This window comes from Drosophila erecta, unplaced genomic scaffold (genome assembly GCF_003286155.1).
Source record: "Drosophila erecta strain 14021-0224.00,06,07 unplaced genomic scaffold, DereRS2 tig00000092-arrow-pilon, whole genome shotgun sequence".
Taxonomy (NCBI): Eukaryota; Metazoa; Arthropoda; class Insecta; order Diptera; family Drosophilidae; genus Drosophila; species Drosophila erecta.
This window is the reverse complement of record NW_020825207.1, coordinates 2,681,910-2,703,810: the sequence shown is the minus strand read 5'-3', so window position 1 is coordinate 2,703,810 and position 21,901 is coordinate 2,681,910. Positions and strand designations below refer to the sequence as shown.

The 21,901-nt window shown below is 45.4% G+C and overlaps 2 protein-coding genes across 3 annotated transcripts in view; one reads left to right on the top strand and one right to left on the bottom strand.

Annotated features, from left to right (window-relative positions):
• Positions 1-347: 347 nt before the first annotated feature.
• Positions 348-21,901, bottom strand: part of LOC6547364 — a 59,007-nt gene continuing 37,453 nt past the window's right edge. The window contains exons 3-13 of one of the 2 annotated variants that reach the window (XM_026980767.1): positions 18,356-19,060; positions 18,182-18,310; positions 17,504-17,858; positions 16,333-17,399; positions 5,693-5,844; positions 5,465-5,606; positions 5,187-5,336; positions 3,322-3,489; positions 2,773-2,965; positions 2,574-2,719; positions 348-2,505 (exon numbers count right to left, since the gene is read on the bottom strand). In XM_026980767.1, coding sequence (XP_026836568.1) covers positions 2,195-2,505; positions 2,574-2,719; positions 2,773-2,965; positions 3,322-3,489; positions 5,187-5,336; positions 5,465-5,606; positions 5,693-5,844; positions 16,333-17,399; positions 17,504-17,858; positions 18,182-18,310; positions 18,356-19,060 — 3,518 coding nt within the window. In that variant the 3' untranslated portion in view covers positions 348-2,194. Of the gene's footprint in view, positions 2,506-2,573; positions 2,720-2,772; positions 2,984-3,321; positions 3,490-5,186; positions 5,337-5,464; positions 5,607-5,692; positions 5,845-16,332; positions 17,400-17,503; positions 17,859-18,181; positions 18,311-18,355; positions 19,061-21,901 lie in introns of both variants that reach the window. The other variant, XM_026980766.1, reaches the window with a different exon arrangement.
• On the top strand, positions 13,594-14,213 carry LOC6547365 (calmodulin). Its single transcript, XM_026980770.1, has one exon. It carries the CDS (start codon positions 13,676-13,678, stop codon positions 14,138-14,140), a length of 465 nt encoding a protein of 154 aa, XP_026836571.1. The 5' UTR covers positions 13,594-13,675; the 3' UTR covers positions 14,141-14,213.

Genomic DNA, 21,901 nt, shown 5'->3' with positions numbered 1-21,901 from the left:
AAGCGTGCTAAAAAGCCATAAAAATGTAATATAATTAAGTTATATTATTCAACTTTAACTTTGGCAATAATTGGCTAACTAAGGAATCAAAAACTACGATTGACTTTTACAAGTTTTCGTTAGCTTTCGTTTAACACTTTTCTTAGTTTGTTATAAGCTTTGTCTTAGATGAAACCCCATTTAATGTTTATTGTAATTATTAATTAATTTTTAATCCATTATATGATATTCCGAAAAGTAATTAGGTTGAAAAATATGAAAAAGAATTTTTCATCTATTTGTTCTCTAGAAAATAGAAAATAAGTTTAGCTCTTTGACAAAAATCTAAGAAAAAATCGTAACAAAATTTGAGCTTAAGTTTTTGGCCTATCATTGTTGGCATGAAATGAGATTCGTTCCAGTTTCCGTTTTCTCGGCAGATACTCAAACGTATCCTGGCTTAAACGCCTGCTCATTCTGTAAATTTGAGGTTCTTAATCGAGTTAGCTATATAATTATTAGGTTTTCTTATCAACTCAGTTTGCCTTTTTCAATGCTCCCGGGACCTGACACTGAACAATTTTCATATTTGATCGAGATTCGATCTTTTTTTGGTCTTCTCTGGTACACATCTAATGGTATAACTAGGTATAACTAGAGTTACAGCTAAATTAATTATTCTTCATTCTTCATCGCAGCCCCCATATTATGGGGATTCTCGAACTGCGTTCTGTGTTCTGCTACAGAACCTTCTTGCCTAAATTAATCTTGGTTTTTTCTCAACTACAATCTTCAGCATTGGTTTGGCTCTGGGGGCAACTAACTAAAGTTAAATACATTTAGACCTTTAAATTGTTACCATATCAAGTATAATTTAGATCATGTATAATGTAGATACTATATACGACAGTAGTACAATTTAATATTGCATTAAAAGTGTTTTCTTTTTGACATATTTACCCATTAATATTGGTTTTATCAATAGCTAAATGTCTATAGCGTTTTCTTTTAAATTGTTTTTGTTTGTTTATTATTATTATTAATATAGTTTTTCGAGTGTGTGGTGTATGCTCTGGCAGTTCTTTTCCAATAGTACAAATATTTTGCAAATATTCACTTAGTTGTCCATAAATTGTTTATGCATTATTTTCAGTTGTAAAGTAAATCGTTTCCCATATACACATCTAGTAAATTTAATTTTTCAAATTACAGTTAGCAAATATTACAATAGATATACGATTCATTTGTTACACTCATGAGTTAAAGTAATCTTTAGTTATTTATTCAGATGATCCATACTTATGTCATTGACCATAATGCTAATTGAGTTCCTAGAGCGAAGTTTATTTACAATGGGAATTCGAGTACCCGTTTCGATTTGGCTTAGTTACCAGTAAAAGGAGCGAAGAGCGTCTAGGCCTAATGATATATCTATGTAAATCTCAATCTATTTCTGAGCGTAGTATGGAAAAAGTGTAAGTGTTGGGTAACAAGTTGTAGGGTTTCTGGAAAAAGTTCTCTCGGATAATCTATTAAAGCTTTCCGATCCATCGTGCATAGCTTAACCAATTACGATCGTTTTGCTTATATTTTGATCTGAATTTTCTTCACACCTATGTACAGACAATTTTCATTTGGCAGTGCCATTTTCGGCTTTATTTTACTCTTGGTGTAGCGTAATGATCATAAGAGACATTAATTGCACATCTTGGGGATTATCTGGCGCCCTGTCCTCCCCTCTCTCTATCTCTCTCTCTGTGTGTGGATCTCTCTAAAGCGAGAAGTATTTGGCACAGGACCCAGTTCCCGCTTCACTCTCCATTGGTCGGCCTTGATCCTTCCTCTCCCGATCCCTGCGCTCCTCCTGCTGCTGTATAGCTGCTGCTGCTCCTGGTTATGTTTATGTTGATGTTTTTTTATTGGTTTTTCGTTAGTAAGGCAATTTGGAATGCATGCATCACACACATACACACAAATACAAAGCACAGTTAGTGGGCGGGAGAGAGAGAGAGAGGGAGAAACACAAATACGAGACAGATAGAGAGTGGGAGATTTGGGAAGCGAGAGTTAGATGCAATATGATGCGGTGTAATGATCCAAGTCGCCCGATCGCCAAATGCACTCAGTTGTCAGATGATCAATGATGATCGTGGAGTCATGAGGAACATGATATGTACACCATACCGATCGCCTGATGGGGCAGCACGCTCCCGTGTTAAATGATACTCTCTCTGTTCCGTTCCAGCTCCTCCGTCTCATTCTCGGGATCCACACTGGACGTCGACGACACTCCGCAGATTTGCATCTCAATCTCGGCCAGCCGGTTCTCCAGATCCCACTGCTGCTGCGAGAGTTTCGTGTTCAGGGCCTGGTTCTCCGATTCCACCGTGTGCAGGCGTTCCCTCAGCCGCTTGATCTCGTCCTCGAGAACTTCGTGGGAGCCCAAAAGGGGCGTGGTTCCGCCACCAGCACCGCCCACGCCCGCTCCATAGCACTCCAGCTGCGAACTGGAGTCGCAAATGTGACCTAATAGGAGGGGATTACGTGGCCATATAGTAACCATGCCATGGAATTGCATATCTCTACGTGCTTACCCGTGTGGCTGGGCTGGGATTGTGGCCTTATTGAGTGGTGCGAAGTCGTTCGACTACGTGGTCGTTCCTCGGATCCATGGGCACTGGGGCTAACCGATCTGGGGGAGTCCGTGGCCCGGACCAAACGATCGGCATAGCTGCGGGGACTACAGAAACTTAATTGCACATCTCATATCCCAAAATAGGACGTTATGCTTACCTGTACCCATGTGTCTGGGAGGAGGCTTGCGTGGACTCCTGTCGATGCGACTGCTGCTGGGATGCCTGATGCTGCTGCTGGAGCGCCTGGTGGTGGTGCATCACCGTCGCCGGTGGCAGCCACATCTCCTCCAGAGACGTGCGGCCACAGCTCTCGACTAAGCCCGGCGTCGATTGGCAACGGCCCATGGCAACTACATTAAAGTATTTGACTGTGTTTTAAATCAAAATCGTTCACAAACGGAAACGGACGCAAATGAAATCGATAACGAAAAAGGAAGGAAAGACGGAACGGAAAGACGGAAGGCGAAAACAATCGAATCGTGTTATTCTGGGGCAATCGTATTCGTATTCGTATTCGTATGGGTATCTTTGAATTTCGAGTGGTATTTGTTTGGCAGGGGATTCTGGTGGCTTTGCTGGATGTTCTGTGGCTGGATGGGTGAATGGGTGGATGGGTGGATGGGTGGTTGAATTGGGAGGTTGGGCTTGTGGTTCTGGTGAACCGGATAGCGGAGTGGGGTGGCAGCAAATAAGACAAGTGCCTTACCTTTCTCCAGCGGTGCCTTCTTGTACTTCTCCAATCGCTTGACGGCTATCGACTCCAGACGAACACGCGCCGCCGGATACTCCTTCAGCACGTCCCACATGTCCTTCTTGCTCAGGACGAAGAGGTCGCTGTATCCCACTGAGCGAACGCTGGCTGTGCGTCGGTTGCCTGTTTTTGTTTCGCATCGGGAAAGTTGGCAAAGCAAATGTTTGCCAACGCAAAGAGAAAAGTTTAATGGTCTTGCAAAAAAGCATTTCCCGGAGATGCTCTGCGTGTGTATTTGTGTGCTCGAGTCATTGTGTCTGTCGATTCTTCTTGTTGACTTGGGCGCACAATGACATTAAAATTGCATGCCACACAATATGGAAGTTCGATGAAAAACAGTGGGTAAATATTGAATAGGATTAATGGTAGACGGGTTTTGATTAAAATCCTAATGCTCGCTTATCCAAATTCGGTATGTGCACTTTTTGGCGACAAGAAGAATCGTTAGTGTGAGTGGCTTGTGTACACGGGTCGTATACTTAATTGAAATTACACACAACTCGCAATGCAATTACGTGTAGGAAAACGTTTAAATTACGTCCAGGCAAAGCAATACAACAACAACACCGAGTTAGGAGACAAACACATATAGAGATAGATAGATAGAGAGAGAGAGAGACGGAGAGATTAAAGTAGAGACAAAGACAAAGATGGAGCGACTAACTAGCGTAAGGAACGGCGTTTCGGTGCTAAAATCCTGTAGGCAATTCTCACCGTTGAGCGCGCACGAATGGAACTAAACCGGAATAATGCTTTAATCATGCAGAAACACAAAGAACTTTAAACAATTCGATTTCAGCGTCTCTAATTGCCTGAGGGGGGCAGGGAGGTGCAAAATGGGGATTGGTGGGTTGTGCGTGTGGGGGTGCAAAACTTTGGGGCCACCTCCTTAACTTTTGTTTGCAAATTGAGTTGCTCTCGCCACTCTTGCTCTTTCTCAAACTCAATTAGGTGGCACATGGCTCCGATGATGCGCCTTCGAGTATGCAACGCATAGATACCGCCATGCATTTGGATGGCACACAATCCTGTTAATTATAATGAACTGAGCTGCTGTCTGCTTCCTGCTAGCTGCTCCATTTTCCATTTTCCCCATGAATCGGCTTTACACTTGGCTGGCCAACTATTACACGCTTTTAAAGCGGCCCAAAGTTCAGTAAATTGTGCTTTTTGCCGAGGCGCGACCACAATTATTGCATTCGTTTTCATTTGCGCCGAATAAAAATGTCGAGAACAATGAAATCGAGAGACCCGTGTGAGTGCATGCAGGTGCAATAATTGCATTTGACATTCATTAATTTTGCAGCCTGTGCGTGGGGTGAGCAATAAAAATGCGTTGCATACGCTAAGGGCTGGCCAAATAAATAAATCAACGATGTAAACTTGCAAAAAAAATAATGGAAAAATGAACAAAACGGTGCGCCCCATATGGTATATATGATATGAAACGTAAATTCCATCGAAATTGATTCTTGTGCTCGACTAGTTGGCTACATATGTGCTGGGGAATTCGAATGGCGGGTTGGGACCAATCTCTAAACTATGGGAGTACGTGTTGCTCGCTGGGAGGATCGTGGGAATCCGGTTAACACTTGGTTGCACAATTATAGACAATTACATTCCACACATAGACACGGCTACGTAGTATGCTTTTCAGGGTGTGTGAGTGTGTCTGTTGATTAATGGGTTCCTTTCGGTTTTTATTTTATTTTATTTCATTTGATTTCATTTAGTTTTCTGGGCAGGGGGGTTGGTAAGGTTGTTGTAGTAGTTACGTTATCGTTATTGTTCCGCCTGTCGCACTAAAACGGGATATTTACCAAGTTCTTTACCTGCGGTGCCCATATTGAGTATACTAATCTCGCCAAAATAGGAACCAGCCTTCAGGGAGGCCATCACCGTCTTTCCATTGTCGGCCACCACCTGCAGTCGTCCTCGGTTCACAATGTACATCTCCTTGCCCACCTCGCCTAAGTCGGAATCACAATCGGAATCGGAATCGGAATGGGAATCAGAAAGGGAATCAGAATCGGATGGAAACAAATAGCACTGAGTTAGTGGCGATATCAAAGGAATTGGCCTGGACCCCGAGACTCACCCTTTCTGCAGATGTAGTCGCCGGGCGAGAAGAGCACGGGCCTCAGGCGCAGCACCAGTTCGCATAGGAAACCGGCCTCTGTGTTTTGGAAAATCTCCACCCGCTTGAGCGTATCTAAATGGACGTTAATTGCTATTTCAGCCTGGAATGGACGGGGAAACGGTAAGATATCGCCTTTAGTAATGGACAAATCGTGTTCCGGGGCCTAAGACGCATCCGTGTACTTACCTTTAATTTATCAGGAAGACAGGACACGGCGCGCTCCTCGTCCGAGCATTTTTGCGTAAGCCACAGGTAATCGAACCATTTGATGACCTTCACCTGCAGATGATTCGGCACACGTCGCATCCGCATGTACGTCTTCACGCCATCCAGCTTGGCTGAGATGCGGAAAACCCGGGCCAAAATAAGAGGGAGCACAAATGGCAAGGGAGAAACAAGAAAAGGAAAATGTTTTATTTGTATTTGCTGAGGATTTTCCTGGAAATTGATACGCGACGGGCATACAAAGTGGAAATTCGTGGAAATTAGGGTGTTGTACAATGGTATTTAGAATCGCCGATGGTCAGCAAATGTGGTTACTTGTAGCTTCATACAAGTAAAACCACCTGCTCAGGAGGCGGCAATTAGTTCAGCGTTATATTTAGGAAATTATAATAACACGTCTGCGATGCCGAATTTCTGAATACTTTCTCTTCACCGCAGACAAATAAAATCCGTACCATCGTACACGGACTTTGCTCTCTAATCGTTCAATCAAGCCGGTCTGCATAAATTTTTAATATTAAGCTTACGGCTGTCCGGCTGGCTTAAGCTCTTCTGGCCCACCTGGCGTATGCTCGATATTGATCACTGCATCTTAGGAACTGTCTTCCACGTGAACCCATCTTGTGTTTAGCCGGCAATTAACAATCCGTTCTGGTCGAGGAGCACGCACAAAGGAACTAACCAGTGGCTAGTAATCGGTGGGCTGGTGGGTTGGTGGACTGATGGGTGGTGCAGTTGCAGCTCAACAATGAGTGATGTTCGCTCGATTGGCTATATCTGAAGGGATATTGGACATGGGACAGGGGACATTCCATGTGACCAGACTGGTGGCATTGGCAGGGGCACGGGATGGGGGATGAGGGAACAGGACACTGTTTGAGCAATATTGATGGCAACTGGCTTTTGTTTTTAGTTTCCCACAGCACCACTACTGCACGGCGAGTCATCCCCAGTCGATAAGAGGAAATTAAATCTCTTGGCTTGTCAGTGGTAACAAATATTGACACAATTTGTCGGCGCTTGCCAAAGGGGAATGGAATTGGCGGCGAGTGGGTGGGTGGCTCTGCCAAGTGGAAGGGGCGGCAGGTAGGACTTAACTGAGTGCTGCGTCTTTTGTGTTTGCTCGTGCAAACATTTGAAAACCAACTGACAAACAGGCAAACAGATTGAATACAAATAAATACCCAGTTACCGGGCTAAAAGTCCAGGGGGCGTGGCCAGCAACGACATCATCTATAATGCAATCAATCGTCAGCTCGAAGCTCAAGTTTTCCCCGTTGGTCATTTGTCATCTCTCAATTGTCAAATGTCCTTTGTTGTCGAACTCAAATTTCAGCCCGCTTGTCTAATAAGATTGCAGCTCGGCCATCCATGGTATCCCATACCATGGACCCTGGTGGAATCTGCAGTTTTTAAATATAAATAAACATCGCCCGTAACTGTAATAAAACCCGTCAGAATAATTTGTGTCACTTCATTTCGAGTCTAAGTAAATTAAACAATTAAATAATTGGAGCACGGTGGCGTGTTAGGGAATGTTCTGTGAATTGAATTTGTATTTTTATTTGTATAAAAAGCAGCAGTGGTCAGTGAAGCCTGTCCAATTGTCCATCCGCTTGCACACTTAAATAAATTGGATAGATTGGGCTGCAAATTGATTTAATCTGCATTGAGTTTAACGCCCGTCTGAATCAAAACGATGTTAATAATGGTTTTACTTGTAGTTTCAATGTTTTTCAAAAAAACCCGGTTTTTCAACCGAGAGCCAAAGTAATCTGCAATCAAATTTAATTTGCAACGCAAATAATCCCGAATTAGGCTCTTCATTCGTGCTTCTGATTAAGTTTTTCGCTTGGTTACTCGTGTTCGTGTCCCACTTTCGAATGGCATTTGTGGCAGACTTTGTCGGCGAAGTGAAAGATTTGTGAACGGCAGTGTCTGCCTCTTGGCAACCATTGCACATATCGGATATGGATAGCGATGGGAATGTTTCCCGCACCTTTTCCCATTTCCCATTTCCCTTCGATCCTGCTCCGTTTTCTATCCCACTGTGATACGAGAGCCATGCAAAATTACAACGATTTTTATTGCGGCGCTGCTTGAATGCATTCGACATCCACCAACCCACCAAGCCACCATCCTATTCAATTTTTCACACACATACATACCCACACACGAACACTTGGCCAACACCTACTTTGCCCGCCTTTCCTGCTGCGTTGCTGGCACGATCTTTGCGGGGTTTTGTTACAATTGAAAATCAATCTAAATATTAATTGCATATTCCATGGCAGCCGGCAAAAATAAACAAATGGAACAGTGAATGCTTCAGCTTTCGGTTGGGTATTTTGCAGTATTGTGCGGTTGGCTCAGTAATTGCGGTTGCTTTCGATAGACTCTCGTCCTGCCGGCGTTTCTGTGTCTCCTGATGGTTTTTGGTGTTTTTAGAAATTGCTCGAGCTTTAATTCCTTTGCTTGCTCTGTGGCTGAACCGAGCTTATCCTGTATCTTGCGTCCTGTTTCGTTTGGCTACGTTTCGTCCTGTTTCCTGGCCACCTCCCTGCCACGCCACAGCGCTCTCCTCTTTCATTTCGTTGCATTTTGCGAGCAAAATTTAATTTGCCATTTTTTGCCCCCAAGTCACTTGGCAGCGTTTTGTCCAAAAAGAGAAGATAGTGCATTTGGCTTCACATTCAGCTTATTTCTTATTTATTTTTCATTTTATGCTCGGCTTCGCCTACAGTTGCCCTCGGCGAACTTTGATCTGCTTCTGTTGCAATTCTTCTCGGATGGCGCAGCCGCTGCATGGTTTTCTTTTTTACCGCCAGATGGCGGTGCTGGTGTCACCTCCAACTAAGCGCTGCCTTTCCCAATAATTACATTTACTGTTTTGACTCGACTTTTGTCTCTCGACTGACGGCGAGGACAATTGCCGCCGTAGGATCAACTGCAGGCAAAAAAGTCGCTTCATATTGGTGAAAAGGGGGCGGCGGTGATGGGTGCACTTCAGTGGCTGACACGTGGGTGGGTGTGTGTGGATGTATGTGAAAGAAATCTGGGTGCAAAGTTCAGGCCATTGTCTCGCCCCCAACTGCAGCAGCAAGTTGCCGAGCGAACAAAGGAGGGGATCACATGCAAACAGTAAATATGCGTGACAAAAACTTGCTCTTCCTGTGCCACAGTCTTTTCATAAACCGCCGCACACCCACACACCCACTCACCCATACACCCGCACACACACACACATCAAAACATGCATTCGAAAAGATGAAGGAAAATAAAGAGGAAAATAAAAACGCTGGATTGTGGGGCGTTCTAGCCAAGTGAAAATTGCAAACTAACTAGAAACCACTTAAGAGTCAAGCTGATGTGTTATGCCAAAGACGGAAGTTGTGCTCGGGGCCCAGGAGCTCCTCCTTTGGCGGCAGAACAATGGTCGCTGATGGGAGTTGAGCTGCAGGAGGGGAAAATGGTGCAAGGAGGAGGGTGTGGCATTTACTAAATGCGCACAGGAATCGAAGGAATTGTCTGCGATTATCACCCGAGTGCAGAGAGTCCTTGGCGCAATTCAAAGTGAAGGAGAAGTAATGGTCTGCACTTTTGCCACCTGCCATTTCAACTGGATTTCTTTCAAATGCGGAAAACAAATATCATGGATTTGCTACAGAAGTGTGGTGCATGTGCGAATGATAATGGCATGCGAACACTCCCATTCATTTAGATTAGCCAAAAAAAAGGTGTTTCAAATGAGCAACGTTCATTTAGCCACATATTGTACAAGCAATACTTTCCCTCATTAGAAGTACATTAATTTAGCTTCTGAAAGCTCGTTCTACATCTACACTGCCTTCTGCTTGCTCCTCTTTCCCGCTCAAGTGGTCAAACACTTGCAAATATGTTAAGTCATCAGAAAGCTAGGCAAACATCGATTTAATCCGACTTCTCTTCTGCTTGTTTCATTTTTGTTGCTCTAAATGTTTTGGAAGCGCCCCGGATAGTAGCTCTTCCCCACCGGAAATGCTACAACCAACAGCCGGATATACATATACGGCTTACCATTGAATAGTGCAGATTCAATTTCAAGCAAACTGCATTCGGCCTCTGATTTTTGCACCTTAATTATGCATTTACCACCGCCGTCGATGGCTGCCACTCTGCAAGCTGGACTGGGGCAAAAAACAATGAGCGCCATGTGGCAGGAGCAGCTGAAACCGAGCTGAGCACGGCTGATGGTCGGATGAAGTGCTGGGGATGGATTTATTCAGGCGGTAACTAAAAATATATGCGGCGAGCACCTCGCAGCGCCACCAGTTTGCAATAACAATGCGCATGCCAGCTGCATTGGGAGCTGAAAGCCGAATGCTGAAATCCTTGGGAATTCGCCATTCAAGGATAATGGAATGCTTTGCCCTTAAAGAGCAGCTACATGCCGCTGTTGTAATACAACAGCAAAAAGGGGAAAAAACCGAGAGGAACAAGAACAACAACTGGCGTGTTCTAAAAATACGACAGTAAGTTGGTGTACATGCAGCTTAATGGGCAAAAGCGGCCACCAGCGGCGACTGCGTCTACGATATTGATTGGAATCCGCATATATATATATATTCCCCCACACACACACTCGCGCACACACACACACACACAGGGTTACAACTGTGGGGCATAACCAGAAGCAAACATAAACTCACACAAGCACAGGACATTGCTGTGGCAAGCAAAAGCAAACAGCGAAACGAACAACAAACACAAACCAAGCTGAACACATATACCCATGCAGAGGGGAGACCAGGACACTCACACACACACATACACGCACACACACACACACAGCAAGGGCTGGCAACTTAAAGTGGATAATGGACGTCGCTGCATCCCCACTTTTTCGCCCACATCCCCTCTTAAAAAAAGAGGCAGAGAAAATGGAAAGAGGTACAGGCCAAAAGGATCTGGCGCAATCGAAGAAAACGATACCCTGGAAAGGTATGGTAAAAGTCCTTTGACAGATTTATTCAGGAGATGTCTTCTTTGAGAAGGATAAGGTTGTATTACCTTTCTTTTCCGCCACTGAGAACAAATTTACCTAAAATAACATCAGGGCACTTTTGGTGAATTGAAATGGATAGAGGCACACTCAAAGTCGATTTATATAAGATGATTAAGTTCAAATTTCCAGATATCTGTTATTATTTTTAGTCAGAATACATTTTTTTTTTTGAATGCTCGGGGAGTAAGGGTAGTGTTAAATCAAGCTCAAAATCCTTGGATGCCCTCAGTGTGAGGAAAGGATATCACCGACACCGTTCCAATGTCGAATGGCTGACGCGTTTCTGAGTTCGTTTGCTTTTCGTCACTTCGCCTCGTTGCTATTTTTAGTGCCACCACTGTGGGGCAGCAGCAGCAGGAGGAGCAATAAGAACAAGAGCGGGCAACAACACTTTGGCCATTATGCATTTACCAAAAAACGCTTGGCTAAAGCACTACAAATCTTCTGCTCGGCGCTCAGCGCTGTGAAGCTTCCGCCAGCTCCTTTGGGCCGTGTTTGCTTGTGCTGGCTTAAATTGAGCGCGTAAATTGTTTTAATTGCGGGGCCAAAAGCCAAGTCCGTCCAGGCCAGCCAAGCCAGCCAAGCCAAGCCAAGCCAAACAGACGTTAATTGTAAGCGGGCGGAGAAAAGTGGCATAAATGTTTAAAAAACCAAGTGAGGCAAGAAATTTCAATTGAATAAATGCACAGTAACTCTGGCTCACACCCACGATGATTCATATGCAAACTGTCCGCATACATCAATCAAGGTCCGTTGACAGTTTTGCTGACAGCGGGAAAATTTGCATAAAACTATTTACAATAACAATTACATAATGGGACCTGAGGGATGGGCGCAGATACTCGTGTGTATGGGTCTGCATTTCCATAATTTTAAATGTCAGTTTTTGAAATGGTGTTTGGACAGTTGCCAAAACAGGGGAAAATTCAATACACAGCCGCACACAGTGAATGTCCTGAATGCGAGCAGGTTGTTTGGCAGTGTGTGAGTCTCTTGCACTGGGAGAAACTGCACTTGAGTCGGCACTAAATATATTCTACAACTATGAGCAACTATTATGTTGCAACATGTTAGAAAGTAAACATGAACTTGTATGCAATTCACTCCGATTCTATATGTGTTCTTGCAGCAATCTCCCCCTTTTTTTTAGAGTGCATTTGGTTGAGTATGTGAAAGCTTGTCGATTATCGCAAGCATTTGGCGAACGGCAAACTTTTGCGCTTGTCGGCGTTAACAAGCCACAGCCATGCGTTTAACTAAGCGTGAATGTAACAGTATGTGTGTGTGTGCGGAAGGGTGAGGGGGTGGCGGGTGGCGGGCGGAGAGCCTGTCAGCGTGCGGCTGAAGTGTGTTGGTGTGTGTGTGTGTCTGTGCGGTTGGGTAGCGGCAACATTGTTGCAAAATGGTTTTTGAAAAAAAAACCATCAATAACTCAAATATAATGACAGTTTTCCACTTGTTGTTGCCACCCACAATCACCCACCGCCCCCAGCTGCCCAGCAGCCCAGCTGTCCACCACCCCCAACCCCTAAGTGGGACTAAATGGATGAATAACTTAAGCCAGCTGCTCGCCTTTCCACTCCGTGTGCGATGTTATGTAATGTAATAACGTCAATCAAACTTAAAAAGGCAGACCAACTATTTCAAAATCAATTTTCCTGAGCACACCGCCCGCGCCCCCCCACCCCCTTTGCAGGCAGTGGAACAGCGGAAAAGCGGAAAAGTGGAAAAGCAGCGGAAGGAAACAGGAAAGCGACCTCGGCTTAAGCAAATACACAAGCACAAGTTGTTGCAGCATCAGAGGATTCCTGAGTGGAATGTACGTTGCAGAGCGGAGGAAGTAGGCTAATGTAGCAGAAGAAGACTCGGGACTCAGTCACTTTGCAAACAGTATCCCCCACTAAGCTCTGACTAGCGAAATTTTGTAGCCAGGCACCGTGACACCGAGTGAAAAAGTGCCTGCCATGGTTAAAGTTGGGTTTCAACTTTTGACTGGCCGTGGCGCGTGGTTTTTGCCCCCGGGAGGAATGTATCATTCGTGTCATTAATCATTCGTCATGTGGGACGGCGACAACATTTCATTTGCTTATCATCATCCGGGCTCAAAGTCTTTGGGGGTATAAGCGCAACAAGAGTAGGCCTCAAAGTTGAATGAATCAAATGGGCTGTCGGAAAACTTATTTCTAAGCCTAGAAATCCCTGACAAGTCAGTGGTTTCGCGTTCTCAACTCCACCTTTTGAGGAGGCAGAGGGAGAGGCACTAGAAACAAGGTATGTTTATTTGTACAAATTACAGTCGTCTCAAAGTCGCATTGCCCAAAAGTATGCTACAGTTTGGTTGTAAATCAAAAGTCCTGCTGCGCCAAGAAAATCCTTATAGTTTCCATAACATTTGTTCAATATAATTACTTGAAACTGCACAAGGATTACGGAAAATCCATTTAGCTCGTGTGGTAGCGGTGTGTGTTCAACTTATTTGCCCGCTTGAGTTTTTATGGCCAGCACTCCAGCCAACTACTGCCCATCATCATCATCATCATCATCATCGTCGTCATCTAACATCATTCCTGTCCCATGGCCAGCCACTCAAAGGCAAGCGCTGAATTGACAAATTGATGGATGGTTCTCCAAACGTTGCATGCTTCAGCATCTCTGCTTCCTTATTTTTTGCCTTTATTGCCCCTTGTGCGAGTATATGATGCATTATTATTCTGGAAGAGTTTGTGACCGCAACAACAACAATTGCTTGCCTAAGTGTTTTATTAGCCATCGAGAACAGAGCTCGAGTTCGGTTGAGTTGAGTTGATTGTCAGTTTTCATACACATCGGTTTTTTTCCCCCCATTTCTCCTTTTTTTTGTACACCATTTTCCCGAACTGCTTTTTGTATTATTGGCAACCATGCCTTCTTTTTCCGGCAATGAGCTGACGAATGAGCAGATCGAGGAACTGCGGGATGCCTTTGAAAGGTATGATCTGGACTCGAATGGCACTTTATCAGCCAAGGATGTGCGTCTGGCCCTGATTTCAGTGGGCTACGAAATCACCGAGGCGGAGCTGTACGATCTCATTCACTCGGTGGCCGTGGGTGATGAGCAGGAACTGGATTTGCAAAACTTTATGCGGATGATGGCGCCCCGAATGGCCCATGTGGATAGTGATCAAACCCTGATGCGCACCTTCAGCATCATTGACCGCGATCGTGATGGCTACGTCTCCGTCCAGGACCTGCGTGCCATCATGGTCGTCCTGGGCGAAGTCGTAACCGATGAGGACATTAAGGATATCTACCGAGCAGTCGACATGGATAACGATGGGCGCATAAACCTGCGCGATTTTATAGGCTTCATGCATAGTCCGCTTTGAACTGAGACCGCCATCAAAATGTAATATATATTACATTTTCATAAAAAGTAAGCGCAATGAAATGTGTATCGCCAAATTGATATGTAAATTATAATAAAATTAATTACTTATAGATTAAGTTTAATATTATAATGGTTTTTGTTTTATTTAACTTTTTTTTCATAGGATTTTATGTTTGAAGTACTTAAAAATTGAAATTCAATACATAGAAGTATATTTCTGCCTGCCTGCAAAAAACGAAGGCGGCTGAATGGAAAGCGGAAAGAAAAAATCGAGAGCATAAAGCCAGAAATTAATTCAACAGCACGTTTCGTCCATTAAGCCGCCAGAGCTTTGCTTGCTGACTTTGCCATCCTTTCGCCTCCGCCTCCGCCCCTGCCACCGCCCCTGCCACTCCCCCTTGCAGGACATGAAAATGGACACATGTGCAATGGCCGCATACACAAACACACATGCAAAGTGTTGTGTAAACAAGTCAGCTGCCAGTTGGCTGGGCGCTGCAGGCGGAGCTCAGAGGGGCGGCGAGCTGGAAGACGAAGAAGGAGCTTAGCCAGAAGGAATGGCCAGCGCAAATCAAGGTGCCACGCCCCCTACGTATCCGCCCACCGGCGTCCAATTGTGCTTTGTTTGCCCCCTGCTGGCAGGAGCTGACCGAACCACCTTGACCCATTGTCGTCGTGAGTGGCTTTAATATTTTTCAGCTGACGCTGCTCTTAATGAAAGCAAGAAATGATGCCCAGCGCTGTCGCATCTTATTCTCGTTTCCGCTTCCTCTGATGCGTTTTCCGCTACGTCTCTGCACTCAAAAAAATCCTTTGATGTCGAAAATCTATCGCGAAAAGTCTATGCCTGCAGATAACTTTCAAGGAAACAGTAATTACTTGTTCAAGTTCATTTCAAGGCTATACAACAAACTTTTTCAAGTCCAGTTGAAATGTTCAGTGTGTGCCAGACTATAATATCTGTAGTATCGTTTTGCAATTACACACAATACAATAGTATTTCTTTGAGTGCACTGTAGTCTGGTCGTGCTATGCCTTTCACTTGGCATTTTCCACTTAGCTGACTTGGATTGCTCTTGCATTTCGTCCAGTTATTTATGGCCCGGTCGGGTAAACGAGTTCATTTAGCTAATGGCCGCACGCCCAACTGAGCCTACGAGAGAATTCTCTACGAGTCCTTCGGGTCCTTCGAGTCCTCTTTGTATGCCACAATGGGCACTACGGGGCTGTCCTGCTGCCACGTCATCATTGCCATAGCACCGCCAGATTTCAATATTTTGCATAAAATTGGCACAGCTTTCAATCCGCACAATAATACGAATTCCCGTTCTGCTGAAAACGCAGCTTAAGGATAAGTACGAAAGTATTTGCCCATTGTTATCCTGTTGCCTTTATTCTTTATCCGCATTCATATGCTGCGAGGTCCTTTTCCAGTTGTCAGGACAACTTCAAGCAACAAGTTCGGTCAGTTTTGGCAGGAATTCTTCAGAGGCTGGCAAATACCTTCAACGCCATTGTTGACGTCCACATTTCTCATTTGCATTAATACGGGTTTCCTTAAGGAAACGCAAAGCCGGAATTTCCGTGGTAAGTTGAATAGCACATTTAATATTTCCCAGGCTCATCCTTGAAAATGTTCTTTCCTTTTATCATGCTATCAGCTTTATTTATATGCCAATTTATTGTGCTAAAATATAAATTCGGCATACAAACAAGGACTTTAGGTCCTGTGCCATCAATCAGAGCTGTTTCCATTCTTTTCATAAAACAAAAACAATAATTAATCAGGCTAAGTACTTTGGTTAGTCTGCAGCAAAATTTATTGTTTAAGAAAACATTTCGGTCTTTTTAGTGAAAAAAAAAATGCTTTTTGTTCTATTTCTGGTTTATTGCCTTTTTTGCATCAGAAGTTGTCATAAATTTGCTATGAATAACGTAATTGGGTTTTTTGTTTTATTTGAGTGGCTTGCACATGATATTGAAATCAGCTTGCCAGTGTTTACTTTCGTATATGAGAGTCGTCGTATATATAAAAGTATAAAAGTGAAACATGGCCGAGTGCGGATAAAATATTGTACAGCCTGATGCTTTTAGTTAATCAGAGCAACAATTTCCTCGTGCCACAGTAGAGCCCCAACTTCTCGATTTAAAAGCACTACAGTTCTTCTTATAAAAATGGATAGCACTCACCTTGAAACTCCTTGCGCGCTGCGCTCACTGACGTCACAATGTTGGCCACGTGCCCCAGCACCGTGGCAAAGAGCATCAGGCCGAAGAGGAGCTGGAGGATTACAAAGACGTACTCGCCCTTGGAGCGCGGCTTGGGCAGATCCCCGATGGTGGTCAGGGCCAGGGTGCACCAGTAGTAGCTCTGCAGATACTGCTTGACCACGTCCGCCGACTCCGAGTCGTGGTAGACCCAGTTGCGCGATCCGAACCCATTGTTCTTGTGGATGATGTGGTAGAGACAGCCGTTCCAATGGAATATCACAAGCAGGTAGTGGATGAGGGCCGTGCTCCGGAACAGGTTCGGGTAGTTGGTGTGCCGCTCGGTGCGATCCATGAACGCCCAGAACCGGTAGATCTTCACCAGCCGGAAGCTGCGCAGGATCGAGTTGAAGCCGATGGACAGATAGAGGAAGTCCAGCGGCAGCAGGCACAGGCAGTCGATGTAGAAGATCGTCGAGTTCATGTAGTGGGTGCGCAGCTTCAGAGCGTCCGTCTGCAGCACCCCGTCCTCCAGGTATCCGGTGCGAAAGTGGAACAGTATATCGATCAGATACAGGAAGTCGGACAGGTAGTCCAGACAGAACCAGATGGCGATCGTGCGCCGGTTGATCTCCTGGAAGGCGAAGCGGTAGATTATCACCCAGAAGTTGTACAGGAAGGCCATGGACACCACCATGGACCAGTAGTAGCACAGTCGCCCCGCCGGATCAAAGACGAAGTGCAGCTTCCTGGCCGCCGTCGCTGCTCGAATCCGTTGCGAGGCCGTTCGCCGTGGCTTCTGATGATGCGGCTGGCCACCATGTGAGCCTGGTCCACTACCTCCTCCGCTGCCGGCGCCACCGTGGTGCGTATGATGCGGATGGCCGCCGTGGGGAGGTCCTGGTCCACCAGGGCCACCCTGCGAGGGTGGACCGTGTGCGTGCGGGTGGTGCGACACCGTGGAGGCCGAGTGCTGCAGCTGGTAGGGGTGATGCGCCTGCTGGGCAGCATTGTGGTGCCCCTGCTGCTGGGATCGGGAGCGCGGGTAGCTACAAAGTGAGGAATAAAAATAAGGATAATGCCACACAAGTATATTACACAATCCAGCAAAAAGGCCGTGCTTTAGCTAGTAACTATTATTTCGGGTACCCACCGATCTGTGCCGTTGCAGTAGTTGCCACCGTACTGGTTGTGGCCGCCCATGGCCAAACTGGTGGCTCCGCCGCCGGCCAGCGTGTTATCCTGCGAGCCGCGTCCCGTGGATCGGTTCCATGTGCCCAGGAGCGGCTGATCGCCGCTGGCAGCCGTTTTCAGACGACCCCGCGACTTGTTGCGTTGCTTGTTGTGCAGAAGATCCATTTCTGAGGCAGTGCTTACGGTGGCCATGTGCGAGTTGGAGGCCCTGGAGGCGCATGGTGTGGCCAGGCTGTCGTGCGAAGTGAAGAAACCTTGTTGCGAGACACTCTGCCCGAATTTCGGCTGGGTCATGCCAAACTTTGGTCCTAGATCTGCGGATGGTAGGGGGGTTAGAAGAAAATAACAACCTTTAGAAGCAATCCTTTTTGTAACTCCCTAAATGTGCAAGGTTGGGGTCATAAAAAATCTATAAAGTCTTTGGAAATAATCATATTGCGGATGAACACCCTATCGAAATCACTTAAATACTGTACAAGAATCTTTGTTTTAAGTTTGGCTTATATAACATGGCTAAGAGTGTCAGGAAGAAAGTAGTTTGGTATAATTAAAAAAAATATTTAAAAAATCAATATGTACACTTGTAATATAATGTTTTGATAAAGTTTTTTGGGGGACTGGGATCACGTGGCCTTACCGAGAAAGCTCTGGCGATCGATCGAGAAGCGTCGCAGGCTCCCCAGATCGATGAACTGCTCATCGCCGGCCATTGTGGGTGTGATCGAGAGTTCGGTTGTGTGTATGGCGGCACCACCACCACCACCACCTGCACCTCCACCTCCACCTCCACCTCCACCGCCAGGTCCACTGCCACTGCCACTGCCACCCACTTGGTTTGCAGTACCACCACCACCCGCCATTGCACCGCCACCAGTGGAACCACCGCCCACCGTGAGATTTGTACAGGTGGTGCCACCGCCCGCACTGCCGCCCATTCCGGCGCCCAAGTAGCCGGCATTGCTCGCATAGAAGCTGCCGTCCAGCTCGGCCATTTGCTGCTCATAGGCGGTCAGTGGGTTGATTGACCTCGAGCTGTGATCCCGATAGAGGGGGCGGGGCGAGGGCATTAGCGATGGGTTCAGCAGCCCATTGAGCGACAGGCGTGGCTGCATTATCTCCGGAAAGCTAGCCCTCGGCGCTAATCTATGGTTTATGTTTGACTGAGATGTTGTTGCTGATTTATAGTTGTTGCTGCTGCTGTTGCAGTTGCTGCTGCTGTTGCAGTTGCTGTTACAGTTGCTGTTGCAGTTGCTGTTGCTCTTGTTGCTGCCGTTGTTTTGACGTATTGCGCCCGTTGTTTTGGTCTGCGGCCTGTCATTGTGAGCGGCATAAGCCTGAGTTTGAGCCTTCTGAACCTTCTGAGCCCTCGGAGCTCTCAGCCATCGTTCATCATTGTCATCATCATTGCTATAACCATCGACATGGTTTTCGTTGTCATTACCATCTGCGTCTGCGTCTGCATCTGCATCTGCATCAACATCGATGGCCGTTGCACGCCTCAAACTGGGCGTGGCAGCTGTAATTGCCATCATTGTTTCGCGGTTTTATTTGATATGGGTATCGCATTGATTTATGTTCGAATGGAAAAAGCACGAGAAATGTGAGCAGAGTATAGAGTATAATTAATTGCAAATTCTCCATTAAGCACATTTTTTATTATTTTTGTATTTTGTTTTTGCATTTTTCTAGAGCGGGGTGAAGGGATTTAATGCACACAGAGAAATGAGCGAATAAATCACAACAAGAACGAGTGAGAGAGGATTGGTTTGGTGGTTTAGTGGTGGTTTTTGGTGGCTACAGGTGGTTTGCTGGTTGGTGGTGGTGGTGGTGTTGAAAGTGTTGGTCTTGAGCAACAACTCAACTGCAGTAACGTTATCAAATAGCAACAGCATTCAACAAGAAACAACAACGAGATGTACAAGTAAATAAGTAGGACTTGAATGTTGCGGGTCGGGTTCTAGTTAACTCTTACCGGGACTTGACGGTACACCAAAAAAAAAACATTATTAACTAACGTATATCTTACATACTAATAGCAAGGGTACTAGTTAGCAAGGGCTCAAATATTTCTTTAACCATATTCTCAATATGAATTTCTTAACTGGATGAACAATACAGAGCTAAGGTTTGAATCTAAGTAAACATATGTTTTTTCAAATGTTGCATGCATAGCTAATTATCCTACTGTAAGGTGACGACTAAGTGGCCTCGCACCAAGTCGATCACTCTCTACTTGGAGAGCCCAGAAATGTGCTAATAAAGTTAGATTTAATTACGTGCGCCTAAATGGAGCATGCAACAAAAGAAGGAACAGATATGAACAGATGAGGCAGGCACACACGCCAAAGGAGCTTCATTACTTTTAACCAGCTGCCTGGCAACGGGCACTTGGAAATTCATGAGCTGCCACACGCAAGGGGTCCGTACAGATTGGCCCAGGCTCCTGGCCAAAGGACTGGCTCAAGTGCCACTTGACTGTCGAACAGCCAGACAATGGCCAGGACTGCTGGCTTTCAGATGTTTGTATCTGTATTTGTATCGCCAATGTCGCCAGCGAACTGCGTGTGGCGCCAATTTATTTCTATTACGAGCCATTCGAGTCCTCGAGTCCTTCGCCTGTTGCACGAACAGGCTCCTCCAGGACGAGGATACCTGCCTCCAGCTGGGTGCCTGGCCATTGATTATTGGCAGACCGCTTTTAATTATTGCTCAGCTTCTGGCCAGCGTAATTCAATTAGGCCACCAAACAATGATGCTGAATAGATTGGCTAGAGTCGAGTGTCAGCCGAGTGGAGTCGACTCAAGTCGCGAGTCAAATGCAAAAATTGTCAATTACTTTGGCCCACCTGCCACCTGCCACCTGCCCCCTGAGCCCTGCCACTTCCCCTGCTCCTTGTCACCTCCCAGATCCTCGAACACGAATTTGCACTTTCCTCGCTGGGCTATAATTTCTAATTAATTCGCGCTTAATGGCAACATACAAATCAACTTGACCGCGTTTATTTATTAACAAATTCTACGTCATCCACGCCCTTCGTGAGATACTTTTGCGGCTGGTGGCCGGAAAAAGTAAATGTTATTTAGCTCCGTGTGCATTATTAATAAATTCCGCAGCCTTCCCTGGCGTTATATGTGGATACACGTGAAGCTTGTCAAGCTAATATACTATTTTAATCCACTTTCGGCTACGAAATTGAGGGGAATATATAATTTATGTTACAAGAGCAGGCATAGGAGCAAGTATTACACATATTACATATATAACGCACTGTATTCTCAGTTTTAATTTTATTTTTAAGAGATTAAGAGCTTACATTTGAGCTCAGAACCGCTTAGAATCAAATCAGAATAAATGAACTAAGATATAATAATAACTATCCAACGTTATTACAAAGAGGAAAATCCCTTTTACTGAGTTACTTAAAGCGAGTTAAAGTGAGAGTTGAGGGTAGTCCTTGGTCGATAAATTCACTTGTGCGAATTTCGTTGTGTCGCACAAACTAAGTTTGCCAGAGTGCATTTCAGTGTCTGGTGAAAGTTCGTACACGTAAACAAATTCAATGTGCTAGTATTGCGTCATTGGCAATTTACAAGCCTGTTGCCTACTTTCAGGCGCTGTCACCGCAAATTGGGCCGTTCCATGGTCCATGGTCCATGGTCCAAGTCGAAGACATATTGAGAACGGAAAAGCGGAAATGCGGAAAAGCTAAAGAGCGAGGGCTGGAAACTCATCCCTGTCCCTGACCGCATTCCAAGTTTGCAGACATAATCTTAGCACTATTTAATTTTGCTAATAGTTGAGTGTCATTAATTTAAACTTTTGCGCTTTTTGGTTTGTCTTGGCTGCGGCCTCGGTGATAACAAAAACCGGGCACTGGGAGGAGGAAAATGCGAGCGGGACGAGCGACTGAGTGAGATAGAGCGGAGAAAAATGAAAAATCTTCAGCTTAATGTGCGGCACTTTGTCATGGCCTGCCAGCCGGAAACGGAAACTTGCGACAAACTTGCGCAAAAGTTCAACAAAACGCTTGAACGGCCTCACTCACACAGTGAGCGAGGGGAGGATGGGCTTCTGGGCAACCATGAGCCATGAATTGTCAATAAATTTGCCTGCCGCAAATCATCACAAGTTGGTTCGGCATCGGTTGCCCTCTGTCTGCCCAGCGAAACCCGAAAAAGAAAAAAAATAAGTGGCATTCGGAGAAAAAGCGGCATTTCGGGCAAAAACTAAACCTCAATTATTTGGTGCAGCTGGCTCGGCAAATGAAAATATTTGAGAACACGAAATACTTTGACAAAAGTTGGCGAGCAAACTTTACTTAAACATACTTGAGCCCTACACAAACACGCGGCCGAG

What these genes read in the sequence shown, in the direction of transcription:
- LOC6547365 (XM_026980770.1), top strand. Translation starts at nt 13,676, where the DNA reads ATGCCTTCTTTTTCCGGCAATGAGCTGACGAATGAGCAGATCGAGGAA.